Here is a 15121-nt window from a genome sequence, read left to right as displayed (position 1 = left end):
CATTAAGAACATGTTTGTTCTTACTGATATCCAATATGAAAATCTGGTGTTTGCACCATTTCGAGAACTAGAATAATATGTATAATTTTTTTCCACTTAATTGCTAGGTGCAGTAGCTGTTGCAGAGTTTGTTGCTGAGTCACCTCGTCTCCTTCGACTTGACCTACGGGAAAATGAAATCAAGACGGGGGGATTAATGGCACTCTCACTTGCCCTTCGTGTTAACCAGTCTTTGCTGAGGTTGGACCTTGACAGAGAGCCAAAAAAAGAGGCAGTAAGTTCAAGTTATACATCTTCCAATAAGCATCACTCTTAATGTTATATTGCCCTGATATTTTCAAGGCAAAATGCCCCTCTTTGCCTTGACATCTACAGATGTCACTGTCAACTATAGTTTTTTGTTTTGTTTTAGAAATGTAAGCAAAACAATCAATTCTGTTTGTGTAATTGATATCCGGAAAATGTGGAATAACACAGGCTTTTACAGGCGGGAGTATAAATGTAAACCGTTATCCAGCCTGGTTAATGAATAGGTTAGGTGGGGTATTTCAAGAATAATAATGTGTAATTTATTCCCTATTTAAACTATAAGGATCCTATCGATTTTAAGAAATGTGTAAGTATCACTTAAAGCGACAATATATCCCTTTTCAACCTTGGATCAATGAAAGGGTCTTGTGCTGAACATACTTTTTGCCTATTTTTTGTAATTAAGAAAAATATATGTTTTCTGTTTATTCTTGCTCTAAACTGGACAAAATTTGAAAATGAAACTAAGATCATGGTCACACAGAGCACTGGCCCTGCTGTTCTCCACCTGCGTTTTTATAATCAGGCCGAAAGAAGCAGATCCACTCTAATAAGCATCTCTGTAGCTGCCAGGAGGGGGGCATGGTGGCTATAGTTCGCAAGTTAGAAGACCAGAAGCTGTACATGCAAGCCTCACACTTGACATTTTGTTTTTTTAGATATTTAGTGGTGCTTGCGAAGCAAAGCATCACTACTGTTATCTTGCAAACTTATTTTTATTCTTCTTCCGTATGAAAGTTTGGCGCGTAACTAGTCCCGCACCGTTTGTCCTAGACCCATGAATGAGGTGTCAAATCGTGCGGCTTAATCGGGAATGGGGTGGTATGACTTTTCTAAGGGGTGGGTGGTTAATTGCCCCTTGCGGGGGCAATTAACCACCCCGAAAAGTCCCATAGATTAACATTGAGGCCAACTTTTGACGGATTCTAGCGCAGAGAGGGAATCTTGTAGAAACGTTAAATTTACCACATTTGAAGAGGTTTGCGACCTGTGTCCAATGATACCCCACACGAGGGTATAAGTTTTACCCCCGGGGCAGGAGAGGTCCCCAAATTTGCCCCATTGACTTATAATGGGGAATTTATCGAATAATTAGTTTGTCGCAGACCCATGAATGAGGTGTCAAACCGTTGAGCTTATTCGGGAATGGGGTGTTGTGACTTTTCTGTCCTATTTTGGGGACCCAAAAAAGTGAGCGGAGCCGCAAACTACCAATCAGATTTTCCCTATTGACTTCAATGAGAAAATGTAAACAGCTGTAATTCTCACAGTAATAAAGCCAGAGCTCCCAAACTTGGCACCGTGGGTCACTGGGTGACTGCAGCCAAAATTTACAAAAAGTGGGCGGAGTCTACAACAGCCAATCAAATTTCAGCCATTCAATTAAATAGGAAAATTTTAAACTGCTGCCGCTCTTAGACGGTTAATGGCAGCCTCCTCAAAGTTGGCACAGTTGGTCACTGGGGGACTGGGATTAAAATTAAGAAAAGTGGGTGGAGCCAAAACCAACCAATCAGATTTCTTTGATTGGTTTTAATGGGAAAAATTAAGAAGGCTGCCATTCTCTCAGTATTGATGTCAGGGACCTTGAATATCACAAATGTGGTCGCTGGGGGTTTCCACTTCAAGTTTAGAAAAAGTGGGCGGAGCCACCAACAACCAATCAAATTTCATTCATTGATTTTCAATAGAAAAAAATAGAAATGCTGCCATTTTTACACATTAAATGACAGCATTCCCAAACTTTGGTATGTTAGTCACTGAGTGACTGTGGTTCACAATTAGGAAAAAAAAGGGGCGGGGCAACAACAGCCAATCAGATTTCAGCCTTTGACCTTAATGAAAAATGATAAACTGCTGCTATTATCACGGTTTAAATGCTAGGTGTACCAAACTTGGCTCAATTACTCACTGGGTGACTGCGGTCAAAATTTAGGAAAAGTGGGTGGAGCCATAAACAGCCAATCCGTTTTCACCTATTGACTTCAATGTAAAATTTTTGATTACCGCCGTTCTCACAGTTTTAAAACCGGAGGCCCCAAACTTGGCACTGACCATGACTAGGTAACTGGGGTTAAAATTCAGAAAAAATGGGCGGAGCTTAAGACAGCCAATCAAATTTTACCTAACGCTATTCAATGGGAATATTTAAATTCCTGTCATTCTTACACTGTTAATGTAAGAGTGCTCAAACTTGGTCCATTTGGTGACTGGGTTGCAAATTTTTAAAAGTGGGCGGAGCCAAAAATAGCCAGTTTGTTTGGATTGATTTCAATGGTAAAATTTGGTTGGCTTTAAATTTCACCGGTTTAATCCGGATTCTACCGACTTTGTGTACTCTCTAGGCACCAGGGGCGACTGGGCAAGACACCCAACATATATGGGGGGCCTCAGTTTTGCCACGGCAAGCACCACTCACATTTTCTTCAGGAAATGTACCTCTCTAGTTATATTATGTTCTTTACTTGCAGGCCATTTTCTAGTGTGTATATATGTGTGTGTGTATGTTTACACTATAATGTGTATAATCTAATATTTTTTTTGGTCATAATGAATCACTATTACCAGGTTAAAAGCTTCATCGAAACTCAACGGGCCCTCTTAGCAGAGATTCAAAATGGATGTCGGCGAAACTTTGTTTTGGCAAAGGAAAAGGAAGAACAGCTCCAACAATCTGCCTCCATGACAGAAATTGCTAGCCCAGCACTTAAAGACTCTAGCACAGACCCTGAGGAGTCTAATAACTCTGTTGAGGATTCCAGTCAGGCATCTGAAGACACAAAAGCTACTTCAGTAGATTCAGAAGATGGCGAGATCAGTACTACTAAGGAGTCTGTGGAAGGTGAATCTGACTCGGACACAGAGGAAGAAGAGAACGACTCGGCAGTAGAGCCCAAACCAAAGGAGAGCCCTGGGCAGGTGACTGTATCTAGCCCTGGAAGAAGCCACAAAGTTTTTTTGGTAACCAGAGTAGAGAACCCAAACTGTGCAGAGAAGGATAAGAAATTACCAGAGCTGACAAAGCCTCTTAATGAAGAGGCAGTACCCCCAGGAAGCAATGCTCTTGCTAATGGACTAGAGCAAAATGCAGGCAATGTAACACCATGTTGTGATAACAAGGGTGAGTATAGCTCCCAGATATATACACCGTTTTGTAGGAGCCCATTTTGTATCCTTCAGTGTACAGTTATGCACATGCCATTTCTCTTTAAATTGATCCCTTCATATGTGTCTGGATCTTGCCATGGTTTGGTAATAATACACATATATTTTTTAGCACAAGCCATATTTCCGTATTCCATTTAGACCATAGTCAACACTTAGGAATCGTCACTGACTGACAGATAGAAAGAGCAAGAGAAAGACCAATAGCATTATTGTAGTATGCAGTGATGAGTTCAGATTCTAAGTAAGTAAACCTTTTTATAATTAAATCTTTAAAGACAAGGAAAGTTAAACTAAAGAAGTAGGCTAGAAATGTTGTACAATATGTTTTTGGCTTCTGTACCAGCCCTAGTCAACCACAGCCTTTTAGCAGTAAAGATCTGTGTCTCCAAAGATGCCCCAGTAGCTCCCCATCTTATTTTCTGCTGATTCACTGCACATGCTCTGTGCTGTTGTCAGTTACTGAGCTTAGGGACCCACTCACAATATACAGTAAACATACAATATAAACGTCACAGTATAAGGCTGATTAGTAATTAATATTGATAAATAACTACATTGTAGAACAGAAACCAGTGCAATTAGCACCAGAATTTAATAATTAGCCCTGTAGCATCAGCTTATATTACAGGCCAACCTCATTTCTGCTTGATTATTTATGACAACCCCTAAGCTTAGCTTCTCAACAGCTGCTTAGAGCCCACTGAGCATGTGAGTGTCACAGATACTTTCCAAGATGGTGACCCCCTGTGACAAGTTTGAAGTCCTGGATCACTGCTGCTATTGAGAAGCTGAAACTTTAGGCTGGTGCAATACGTTCAGTATATAAAACATGGCAGTTTTAGCCATATTAATTTTTTGGGTTTAGGTCCTTTAAAATAACAGTATCTATGCCCCCAAATCATTTATCTTACTCTTAGCACTTACTCTGATCTGTTTCCCAGCACAAAAGCACATATTTGAGTACAGATGATCTACTTTGTGTACCAGCATGAAGCTCTACCCCTTTTAGTTTACTGTGCTCTGGTTCTTTTCCTACTGGTTAGTCAGTCAGAGTCTTTACTGAGTTTGCCTGAAAAGCCCTGCGGACAGAGCCAGTGGGCATGTGCAGCACTTTTTTAAGCTCAACCCTGTCAGTTCTAAGAAACCTTACAATTTGTCTTTATTATTTATTTTTATATAGTTTTTTAATTATTTGCCTTTTTCTTCTGAGTCTTTCCAGTTTTCAAAGGGTGGTCACTAAAAGCAAATGCTCTGTAAGGCTACACACGTATTGTTATTGCTACTTATTACTCCTCTTTCTATTCAGACCCCTCCTATTCATATTTCAGTTTCTCATTCAAATCAGTGCATGGTTGCTAGGATTAATTGGACCCTATATATATATATATATATATATATATATATATATATATATATATATATATATATATATATATATATATATATATATATATATATATATATATATATATATATATATATATATATCTCACTCTCTATATCATACTAAAAGTTAATTTAAAGATGAATAATCTCTTTAAGCAATTGAGAAGTGTACATCTTCTTTAAAATGCTCTCTATGGAAGCAAAGGTTTTTTTTCCTGACCTCCTGTAGTCACCTCTCAATGTAAAGGAATTGTTCAGTATGAATATAAAAACTGTGCAAATAGGCTGTGCAAAATAAAAATTATTTCCAATATAGTTAGTTAGCCAAAAAATGTAATGTATAAAGGCTGGAGTGACTCTACTTCCTGCTTTTCAGCTCTCTTGGTTTCCACTGATTAGTTACCAGTCAGTAACCAATCAGTGACTTGGGGGAGGGGCACATGGGTCATAACTGTTGCTTTTGAATCTGAGCTGAATGCTAAGCATCAATTACAAGCTCACTGAACAGTTATGTTCCATGTGGCCCCCCTTCAAGTCGCTGACCAACTCAGAGTTAGAGAGCTCAAAAGCAGGAAGGTGAATTCTGGCTATTATGTTAGACATCCAGTCACTCCAGCCTTTATACATTACATTTTTGGCTAACTAACTATATTAGAAACATTATCTGTTTACCCAGTTTTAATTTTCACCGCAAACTGTTCCTTTAAAGTACACTGGTTCAAAGTAAAATTGTATTGTATTGTGGTACTTATTGCTGTTTGTTAGCTGTTGAAAAATTATATTTACAAGTCACTTTTTTTAGCTCTCCAAAATGGTACAAGAGTTACTTTGCATACTATTGAAAGGATATATATGTTTATTTTAAATGATATGATTATGGTATAAGTTTATCTTACTATATGTTTGTAGCTAGTATATGGCTCTCCTATATGTTTTATCTGGCTCAGAAATGTTTTCTAATGTTTGGATTGGCATTTAGAGAGCACATTCATTTATTACCTAGCTTTCTATTTGGGCCCTCTACTCTTAATATTTCAGTGTGTCATTAAAACCACTAACAGGTGGCAAAGGTAGGTGGGACCCTAACAACAAGATAACATCTAAACCAACGAGATGTAAAGCAAAATTTTAACTTGGGTTGCCATGTGCAGAAAGAATTCCTTCCTGCTTCAATGTGAGGACATTGCTGATTTAAAAAAAAAAAAAAAAAAAAAAGCACCTGTTGGATGCTAAGCCTTCTGTATTTGTAGCTATGTTACTGTTCATATACTGTAGCAGGTTTCTTTTTCAACATAAACCATGGACAAGGCTCCATAAATATTAATGATAAAGTAAAAAAAAAACAAAAAAGTGCAGAAATCACAATACAGAAGGAAGGGATAGAAAACACACAGGAGAGAAGAAGAGGAGGATTTCACAGAAAAACAAAGGGTGTGAAGTACAGATCATTAAAAGGGGAAAGGAGATGGGTTCGGTCCGACCTCGCACCTCCGGTTGTGGTCAGTGGGCCGGTCAGTGTTGAGTTTTCTTCCTGCTCTCCTGCCCTCCACCCTGCCAACTTACGGCTTCCTTTTCCTATAGACGCACAACTTATTGCCCCCTTTTGTGACATCAGGGGCGGCGTGGGTCTATAAAAGGAACCCGGAAGTCGTGGGCGGGTGCAGGCTCAGGGAAGGCGGGTTAGGGTCGAGTAAAACCCGACCTGCACATCACTAGAGTCCATGTCTAGTTTGATAGGAATATTCATATGTGAAGTTGGAGGACAGTAGTCAATACCCTGAGGTGGGACATGCAACAGCTATATTGGGAGTTGTAAATAGATATATTTTCCCCTGACCTATCTATGCTAGTATCTACTGTTAAGTGATGTTCTGCAAGCCACAAGCCTGCTTATCTCCTCACACTTAGCACATATATTATTATACAATCTCATTACTAGAAGGTAGAAAGGGCATGTAATGATGTCACTGAAGGCGTACGTAACTGAACGAGCTATAAATGGAAAACTTTCTATTTTGTTCTATTAGCCAATACAGATGTATACCATAAATCTATGCATGCAAAGTATCTCCGTGTAGTAAACTCTAAAACTGGGTAAATAGACTGTGCAAAATAAAACGTTTTCAATATAGTTAGCCAAAATTGTTATATATAAAGGCTGGTATGAACAGAATACCCAGAACCCAACTTCCTGCTTTGCAGCTCTCTAACCTCTTAGTCAGCGACTTGAAACGGAGCCACGCGGACATAACTGTTTATTTTTCTTTTGGTTTTGATCCTCGGTTTTGATTTCTTTTGGTTATGTCCCATGTAGCACCCTGTCAAGTCGCTGACCAGCAACAGGTAAGCAAGATAAAGATTAATGGTTAGAGAGATGGAAAGGGGGAAGTAGTGTTCTGGCTATTAAGTTATTTACATTACATTTTTTTTACAACTAACTATATTAGAAACATTTTTAATTTGTACAGCATATCTTTTTTTTTACCCAGTGTAATTTTTACACTTTCTTTAAATTATTTGCACCTCGTTTTTGGTGGGCCAAAGTTCAAAGTTTATCATTTGAAATCAAACCTAGTTTGGTTTCTGAGCTTTTGATCTTGTCCCACAAACATCACACACAAAGAAGCTAAAACAGGCACAAAAAGTATTAATGCTGAAGCCTATTATTTGTAGGCTGATTAAAGATATGACCATTGCATAAGTATCTAGATATCTGCTAATCTTACACATTCCTGATTCTCAATCTACATTACAGCAATGCTATCACTCCATCCATGTTTCCTGTCATTGCTACAGACAACTGGCTTCAGCAGCCCCATTACAACAGCTATTCTAGTTCTAGCCCCTATGCTAAAATTGTAGGAGCTCAAATTCTTAAAGGGTCCCCTTTTAAAAATGGGACCAACCAATGGTGTCCCATCATCAGTGAGTCTGCCCCAGCCATGATAGTCTACACTGCTAGTTTAAATCTTCCATTCCCACTAACCAGTATAGTTACACTCTATCCAGCTCATTAATACCTTCTTAAGTACTGGAGCCCAAAACTGCATTAAATACTCCTGGTGAGGCCTTCCTCAGTCTTTTTTATGCAAGACAGTACTTTATTTGCTTAAGTTGCCACTGAATGACACAACCTAGAATTACGCAACTTTTTATCCACAGAAATCCCCAGATCCTTTAAGGAAACCCCCCAATACACTGCCATTTACCAATACAATACATTTGTAAAATGTTCAACTTTGTTTGCTATTTATATGCATTTTATTATATATTATAAAATGTGCATTTAAAATGTGTATTTGAATGAAGTGATAGGCAAACTGACTGTATAATTTTAGCAAGTAATAGCAAATGAATGCACTATATGACTAAGTTTCCAGATGATAGGACACATAAAATCTTCTGGGTAGAATTTTTGCTAAATGTATGCTTTTTATATTTTCTGCCAATAATGGAGAGGGCTGCAAAGTGCTAAAAGAATTGCTTGTTGCCATGTTTTGTACCATTCTGTGGAGTGAGCATCTGTGAGCACAGTTCCTTTACTTCAGCTTGGAGCACAAGGACCTGTTCTTTACAGGTGAATAGAGAGAGAATTTAGTATTACAATAGCCTTTAATATTATGTCTTTCGATGAAGAATGTATGCAAAAGAAATAGAGATCGCACTCGCAGATCTTAGAAGAAATAAGTGAACTTTTATTAAGTGGACAATAGCTGATGTTTCGGCTGATACAACAGCCTTTCTCAAAGTGAAAAAGTGGTTCAAATAACGGAATAAATACCAAGTGTGGTGGGAAAAACAAAAAAATAACCGAAAGCAGGGGGAAGTGACATGAGAAAGACATCATCAGTGACGACATACCAATGCAAAAAACAGGAAAAAACTTTTTTTTTTAAGTTTTTTTAAAAGGTGTAACTTTTAAAAAAACTTTTTTCCTATTTTTTGCATTGGTATGTCGTCACTGATGATGTCTTTCTCACGTCACTTCCCCCTGCATTCCGTTATTTTTTTGTTTTTCCCGCCACACTTGGTATTTATTCCGTTATTTGAACCACTTTTTTTACTTTGAGAAAGGCTGTTGTATCAGCCGAAACGTCCGCTATTGTCCACTGAATAAAAGTTCACTTATTTCTTCTAAGACCTGCGAGTGCAATCTCTACTATTTCTTCTGTGTGCGTGTGCGTGCGCACGCACGCACACACACACACACACACACACACTATATTGTCCTGTCCTGTGATCCAGTACTAAATATCCATATTCATTTTCTGCTCAGATTCTCTTGGGAATTATAGTGATAGTGAGCTGGAGGATTTGTTACGTGATGCTTCTACAGAGCCAGACCCTGCACTGAACATTATAGCACTATAAGGTATGTCAAAACTAGAAGCTTCAGACATTAATGGCCAGATGATTTATCAAAGGTTGAAGTGAAAATTCTAAATTTCAAATTAGAATTTTTCGAGTTTTTTTTATGGCCAAAACTGACAAATTTGACTAGGGAATGGTTAAAATTCGATTCCAGTTAAAAAAAAAAAAAAAAAATTCTAATTAGACTTTTGAAATTTATCATACACTGGCCCTTTAAGAACCTAAATTAGACTATTCGCCACCTTAAACCTGCCGAATTGCTGTTTTAGCCTATGGGGTATGTCCTGGGATCAATTTGGAGTTGTTTGCAGCCTTCCTGACATTGCAGTTTTTTTTCCAGAGAATTTGATTCAAATTCGATTGGAGTATGCGGGTCAATCCCATTCACCCAAGTTTCATAAATTTCGAGTTCATGGGAGTTTTAAATAACTCCTTGATAAATCTTGCCATGGCTCAATTTTTGGGACAGTTAATAGAATACTATCATTCTGTGTTTCTCTTTTTCAATACTTGACCCAACATTTCATAGCCTTATAATTGTTGCTGTGCATTTTTCTGTAATTTTCAATCTGTCATGAAGTTTTTTTTTTTATTCTTTATAAGTTTATCACTTCTAATTAATTCTGAGAAGGTCCCAGTTTCCTACAGCAAACACTGGATATCAGATTTACAGTTCCCTGTGCTCAGAAATGAATTGTTATAACTATAATGGTTAAGTCAAAATGTGATTTTCCCTAAGGCTATGGGCTTACAGGATGAATGTTTCAGCTGTTGTCAGCCTGTGAGAGAAGCGGATCTGCTCCCTGCGCCTGATCCATTTATTTGAATTTGATCAATCCCATCAAGCTCACACACAGCAGGACTGAAGCCAGGAGATGCCCCATTCATGTATTCGGGTTGACCTCAGTTTTAGCTCAGCTCTGAGTGTGTGCATGCAGGCTGATCGGATTCAAATCAATGGAGCAGGCTGAGAACAGCTGGAGCCTTCAGCCTGTATGCCCATAGCCTAACTCTACGGTCACATGGGGCTGTTTCTCGGCCTTTGAATAAACCGAGGTTGAGAAACGGCCAGTCCGCTCTGCTTAGCCCACTCCTGTGTCTCAAGTATCAGGCAGTGCGTTGGCCTGTGTGCAGACACACAAAGTGGATTTTGGAAACAATTATGTATTTATGTTCTGAAATCAGATATCGGGGTCTATACACAGGCCTGTACGTCGGGGAGCCTTTGTGCCTAAATAATGATACTGTGATTAGCAGCACTATATTGAGAATAAATATAATTAATATACAAAACTAAAATATATTACAGATCCTGTGCATGACAATGTTAGCCATTACCATGCATCCATTTGTCTTCTTGGCCAGCCCAGTTTTTGCTGATGAGAATTGTTGGACAGGAGAACTCAGCACATCCAGGATCATAGAGTTTGATTGATAATAGATTAAGGTGTATGTACAATGCTTATAGTTGTTTGTGTAATATAAAGGTTTTCAATATGTTCCATACAGTAATAATAGTTGAATTTCCCTTTGTAGTAAGTACAGTTTGATATTTTTCCTCTTACCTGCTGTTATAATTGATAACTTGTCGATGGTATTACATCTATTTTGTTGTCCTGTGTTCATTTTATATATTTCTTTCTTTTTTTAGGATCAGCTGTTTGGGCCGTATGGTGTACCTTCTTTTTTCACCTCCCCAAATCCTTTTACAATCCCATTTCTCTCGCCTTAAGGAATGGGGGCCTGTCGGATCGGCGCACACGGGTTTCCTTATGAAAACTTTCAGTTCATCCGGTTTCCACTTCCTTATACAATGGCAATAAGGGCATGTTGGAGTTTGTATTGGGTATGGGATTCTTAAAGTGGAAACCAAACTCCTATGAGGTTCCACCCAGCTGGAGATTTTTCAGCACAAAGATATGAGACCCTACTTGGTACAAGAGGACGAATCCATGCAGCTGCCCCTGTTATTTGGACTGTTACTTGCTGTAGAATTTCTATGTGGGTTCAGTTATTTCAAACCATAATTTGAAGCTCAGTACTTGTTTATGATGCTTCCGTGTGGTCTAATGAAAGTCTCCCTGTTGGCAGGAAAGAGTTGAGGGTTTTCTGGGAATTAGGAGTCCTTGATAGAAATACCACTTGTAGGTCAAGTATCCTGTTTATGCCAGAGAACGGTAGTTTTAGACTGTAGATTTCACTACGCACATTGCACTTGCAAACCATTAGTATCCCATTCCTGGGAAAATAGTTTTGTCTGTCTGTTCCAAACATCACTACATTGCCCTAGACTGGCAAACACTTAAAGTCAAGCCCTGCAACTAAATTATTTTAAAGCCCCACACTAAAGTGGGAAAAGGCCAAAGATAAGCTGACAGCATATTCCTGCCATAGGAAAAGCAGTTTAACACATTTTCTACCTGTTTCAAACATCCCTTCAACTGTAGCTTATTGGTTGTTTTAAGTGGGACCACTTAGTAGCACTACAAAACCTGAAGGTGGGTGGAGGGTTGGAAGATGGTTGCAACATTAATGAGATTACTGGAAGTGGCTTGTGCTAGGGGCATTAGATTAAGGTGCATTAAGTGACAGGATGGCGTCGGCGCAAGGGCTGATTCTCTCCCTGCATTTATTCTCAGGCCAAGAATCATCCCCGTCTGACATTAATGTGGCATTATCTCTAATTCTGTAGAGGCTACATTTGATTTGGATGGTGGTCATCTTTCCTTTCCCGCCCCTCAATATGTCATGTCTACAACATAATGTATAGCTACACACACACGCACACACACACACTTGTGTTGCTAGTTTTTCCCTTTTTCGCCATTCATAATACTTGTTAATACACTGTCCAGGAAGAGCATGTTTCCCAGTATCATGCAGTGTGTTCTCTCTCTCTTTGCATACAATCTCTTTAAATAAATCTTAATTGATTTGAATTAATTTTACCCCATGAGAACATCTATTTTGTATCAGCTGGGAAAAAAAGAGTCCTTTGATGGAATTGCAGGGGGAACAAAGTTGTGTAAAGGTCGGTTACAGCTGGTAAGCTTCTAGTTTTGGCTTAAAGCACAGCTTGTACCTGCCTACACTGAGAGATGCTATGGGAGTCAGTGATCTTATGTTTTAGGCTTTAACAGGCACTTTTCTATTTTATTTGGGCGGGGGTGGTATTAAGAGTACGCTGCTTCAGGGCTAAAAATAGGTGATCTCATACATAGTGTAGGGTTGTTGAATGTAAATGATTTATGTGTACTATCATTCTTGCTCCTTATTTCATCTTACAAGAAACTGTTGGCTGCTTTATGTATTTTTCCTTCTTACAGAATGACAAGTTTATCAATTGCTGCCCATGGAAATCGCCTGCGTAAATGTGTGTAGATCATTTTATTTGTAATTTATTGTTCCAGCCAATATTTATAAAAAGCGTGTGTGTGTGTGTGTACATGCCCTGTGTGCATATACATTCCACCCAATATTATACACTAATAAACCTTACAGGTTTCCCGAAATGTTTTACTTGTCCCCTCACCTGTGGGATTTAATTGTGGCCACCTGACAAAACAGACATTTTTTTAAACTTAAATGCAATTCTAAAGGTGTTAAATGGGAAACGCAAGATTCCCTATGTGCAATATAACCCCTATATACACCCACACTACACACTGCCCTGCAGATGTTGGGTTACCCACCATATACAACCTTCAAACTGTGCTGTGTTTTAAAAGGGTTTTCTTCCTATTAGCAAATAAAATGATTTCCTATATGCTTTCAACTGTGCCTGTTTCTTTCTACACATATACTCTATAGAATAACACAGTATATGCTTATTTACATATGTGTTTTATAATTCTAATAGTGGCCAAAGTAATGCAGATTTTTTTTTTTTACAAACTCCCTAGATCGTGTTTAACCCTTTCAGTGCCAACTTAACAGACGAAAATATCATTTTTATAATATCACTACTGTTTTTTTTCTTTAACCACTAACCCATTTTTAACTAATCACACCTTCCTTATTGCATTGTGGCCTGCCACTAACAGTTGTGTTACAGTACTAACTTTGGGACTGAATAGTTGGGCTAGGGAGTTGTCACATCTTTGGCTGCATCAGATCCAGTTTCAACTCTTTGGCACAAAACAAAAATGGTGGTACCATGTTAGCCAGTAGCAAAGATAACAAATAAAAAAAAAAAAACAAATACAAAAAGTATTGTAGAAGTGATACCTATATTGGCTAACAATAAAAATACATTGCAAGCTTTCTTATAATACATATGAAAGCTAGAAAGGCACAGCATATATACTGTTAGATCAGTGAAGGGTATTATTCATGGGCAATAAATTAGGAAGTTACAGATAGATAGAGATCAATGGTAGAGATAATGCAATGAATTAGGGTGGGTTGTAAATAGTCTTTGGCAGTGATCACTGAACAAAAGCGTGTGCAGTAGAAGCTATAAATTGGTTTTAGCCTGACATTCAGCTTTCTTGAACTTGCAATTAACATGTTTCGATCTAATTTTACAGAATGATACCTTGGGGGAGGGGGGTACAAGGGAAGAGCCCCTATGCCTTGTGTTTCTAAAATATGTAGAAAAAAAGGAATGTGACAATCCTACTGGAATCTAATTGCCATAAAGCTGAGACCAACTCAGTGAGGGGAAAAAAGGGATGAATGTTACATGGTCTGATTAAAAAAGGATGGATTTGATCAGTAAGTATATTTTATATAGCTAAAAATATTTGCTGCTTATCTTGTCCAAGATTCTTATCTGCAATTTCTGTAAAGGTTGTGGACAAAACAGGCTCAAAACTGCAGAAGCTTCTGCGGTTTTGAGCCTGTTTTGTCCACAACCTTTACAGAAATTGCAGTTTATTGGCTTCTAAGCAGGACAGAAGCAGTGGCGCAGGCAAGTAACGGTGTAATTGGTATCAACTGGTATTATTTCTGCAAGATTCTTATCTGCATGTAGACTTGGATTTCATCATCAGTCCAGATCCATCATAGGAGTGGCACCCCACATAGTAATCCCTGCAGGAGAATATTAAATAGTATTTGCTGCAATTTGATAGAATGTGCAGCATTGTGATCATGTTGCACAGCTGGTTCTCTATAAAACTTTGGAACTATGTTTTGTGCCTTTCAGTTTAGATTTAAGGGTAGGACTACATGGACATTTTTGGCGTGATCCGACGAGCTGCAACAAAATGCCAGCGTCAAATCGCAAGCGACAGAAATAAGGTAAGTAATGGAAATGTCGGATTAAGTTGCAGCGTTGATCCTACGTGACACGACTGTTGGGTGCAGACGCAGCATCTGCATGCGACAGTCGGGTCACGTCGGATCAATACAGCGACACCATCCGACAATACATTCACATACCTTATTTCTGTTGAATGCGTTGATATTTTTTTCCTGTAAGGAAGTCAGTAACTGATACACAGCTGGGCATATATATCAAAGGCTGACAGACTGCTCTCTACACTGACTTTCCACATCCGAAGAGTAAAAGTATATTTTTTTAACCCTTTCAAATTTTTTTAATTAATGTATATTATGGATATGTTTATAATGGCATTTTTCTTCTATACAATTTAACTTGCATGAAGGTGGACAAGCCCTTTAATGTTTAAAGGATTTTTTTAGACTAATGGTATTGTGATTCAAATCATCTGGAAAACCCCAAGTCCCAAGCATTCTGGGTTATAAATCCTAAACCTGTCCAATTGAATGAGCTGTTGGAATTCTTCTTAAGTTAACAGTGTGGAACTGTCTGTTTACGCTTTGACAAACATGCACATAGAACCAGTACAGAATACAAAGCAGAATTACAAAGCAACTTGAGCTTCCTTTATAGTAGAGGGGCCCAACCTTTTTTTAGCTG

At 38.4% G+C, this 15121-nt stretch overlaps 1 protein-coding gene across 1 annotated transcript in view; it reads left to right on the top strand.

Annotated features, from left to right (window-relative positions):
• Positions 1-13009, top strand: part of ppp1r37.L (protein phosphatase 1 regulatory subunit 37 L homeolog) — a 28362-nt gene extending 15353 nt beyond the window's left edge. The window contains exons 10-13 of the mRNA XM_018230076.2: positions 108-274; positions 2878-3430; positions 9140-9235; positions 10886-13009. Coding sequence (XP_018085565.1) covers positions 108-274; positions 2878-3430; positions 9140-9234 — 815 coding nt within the window. The 3' untranslated portion in view covers position 9235; positions 10886-13009. The remainder of the gene's footprint in view (positions 1-107; positions 275-2877; positions 3431-9139; positions 9236-10885) is intronic.
• Positions 13010-15121: the final 2112 nt, after the last annotated feature.

The sequence above is a fragment of the Xenopus laevis genome, chromosome 8L (assembly GCF_017654675.1).
Source record: "Xenopus laevis strain J_2021 chromosome 8L, Xenopus_laevis_v10.1, whole genome shotgun sequence".
NCBI classification, from domain to species: domain Eukaryota; kingdom Metazoa; phylum Chordata; class Amphibia; order Anura; family Pipidae; genus Xenopus; species Xenopus laevis.
Note: the sequence above shows the minus strand (reverse complement) of the source record. Positions and strands in the feature narration are given on the sequence as shown.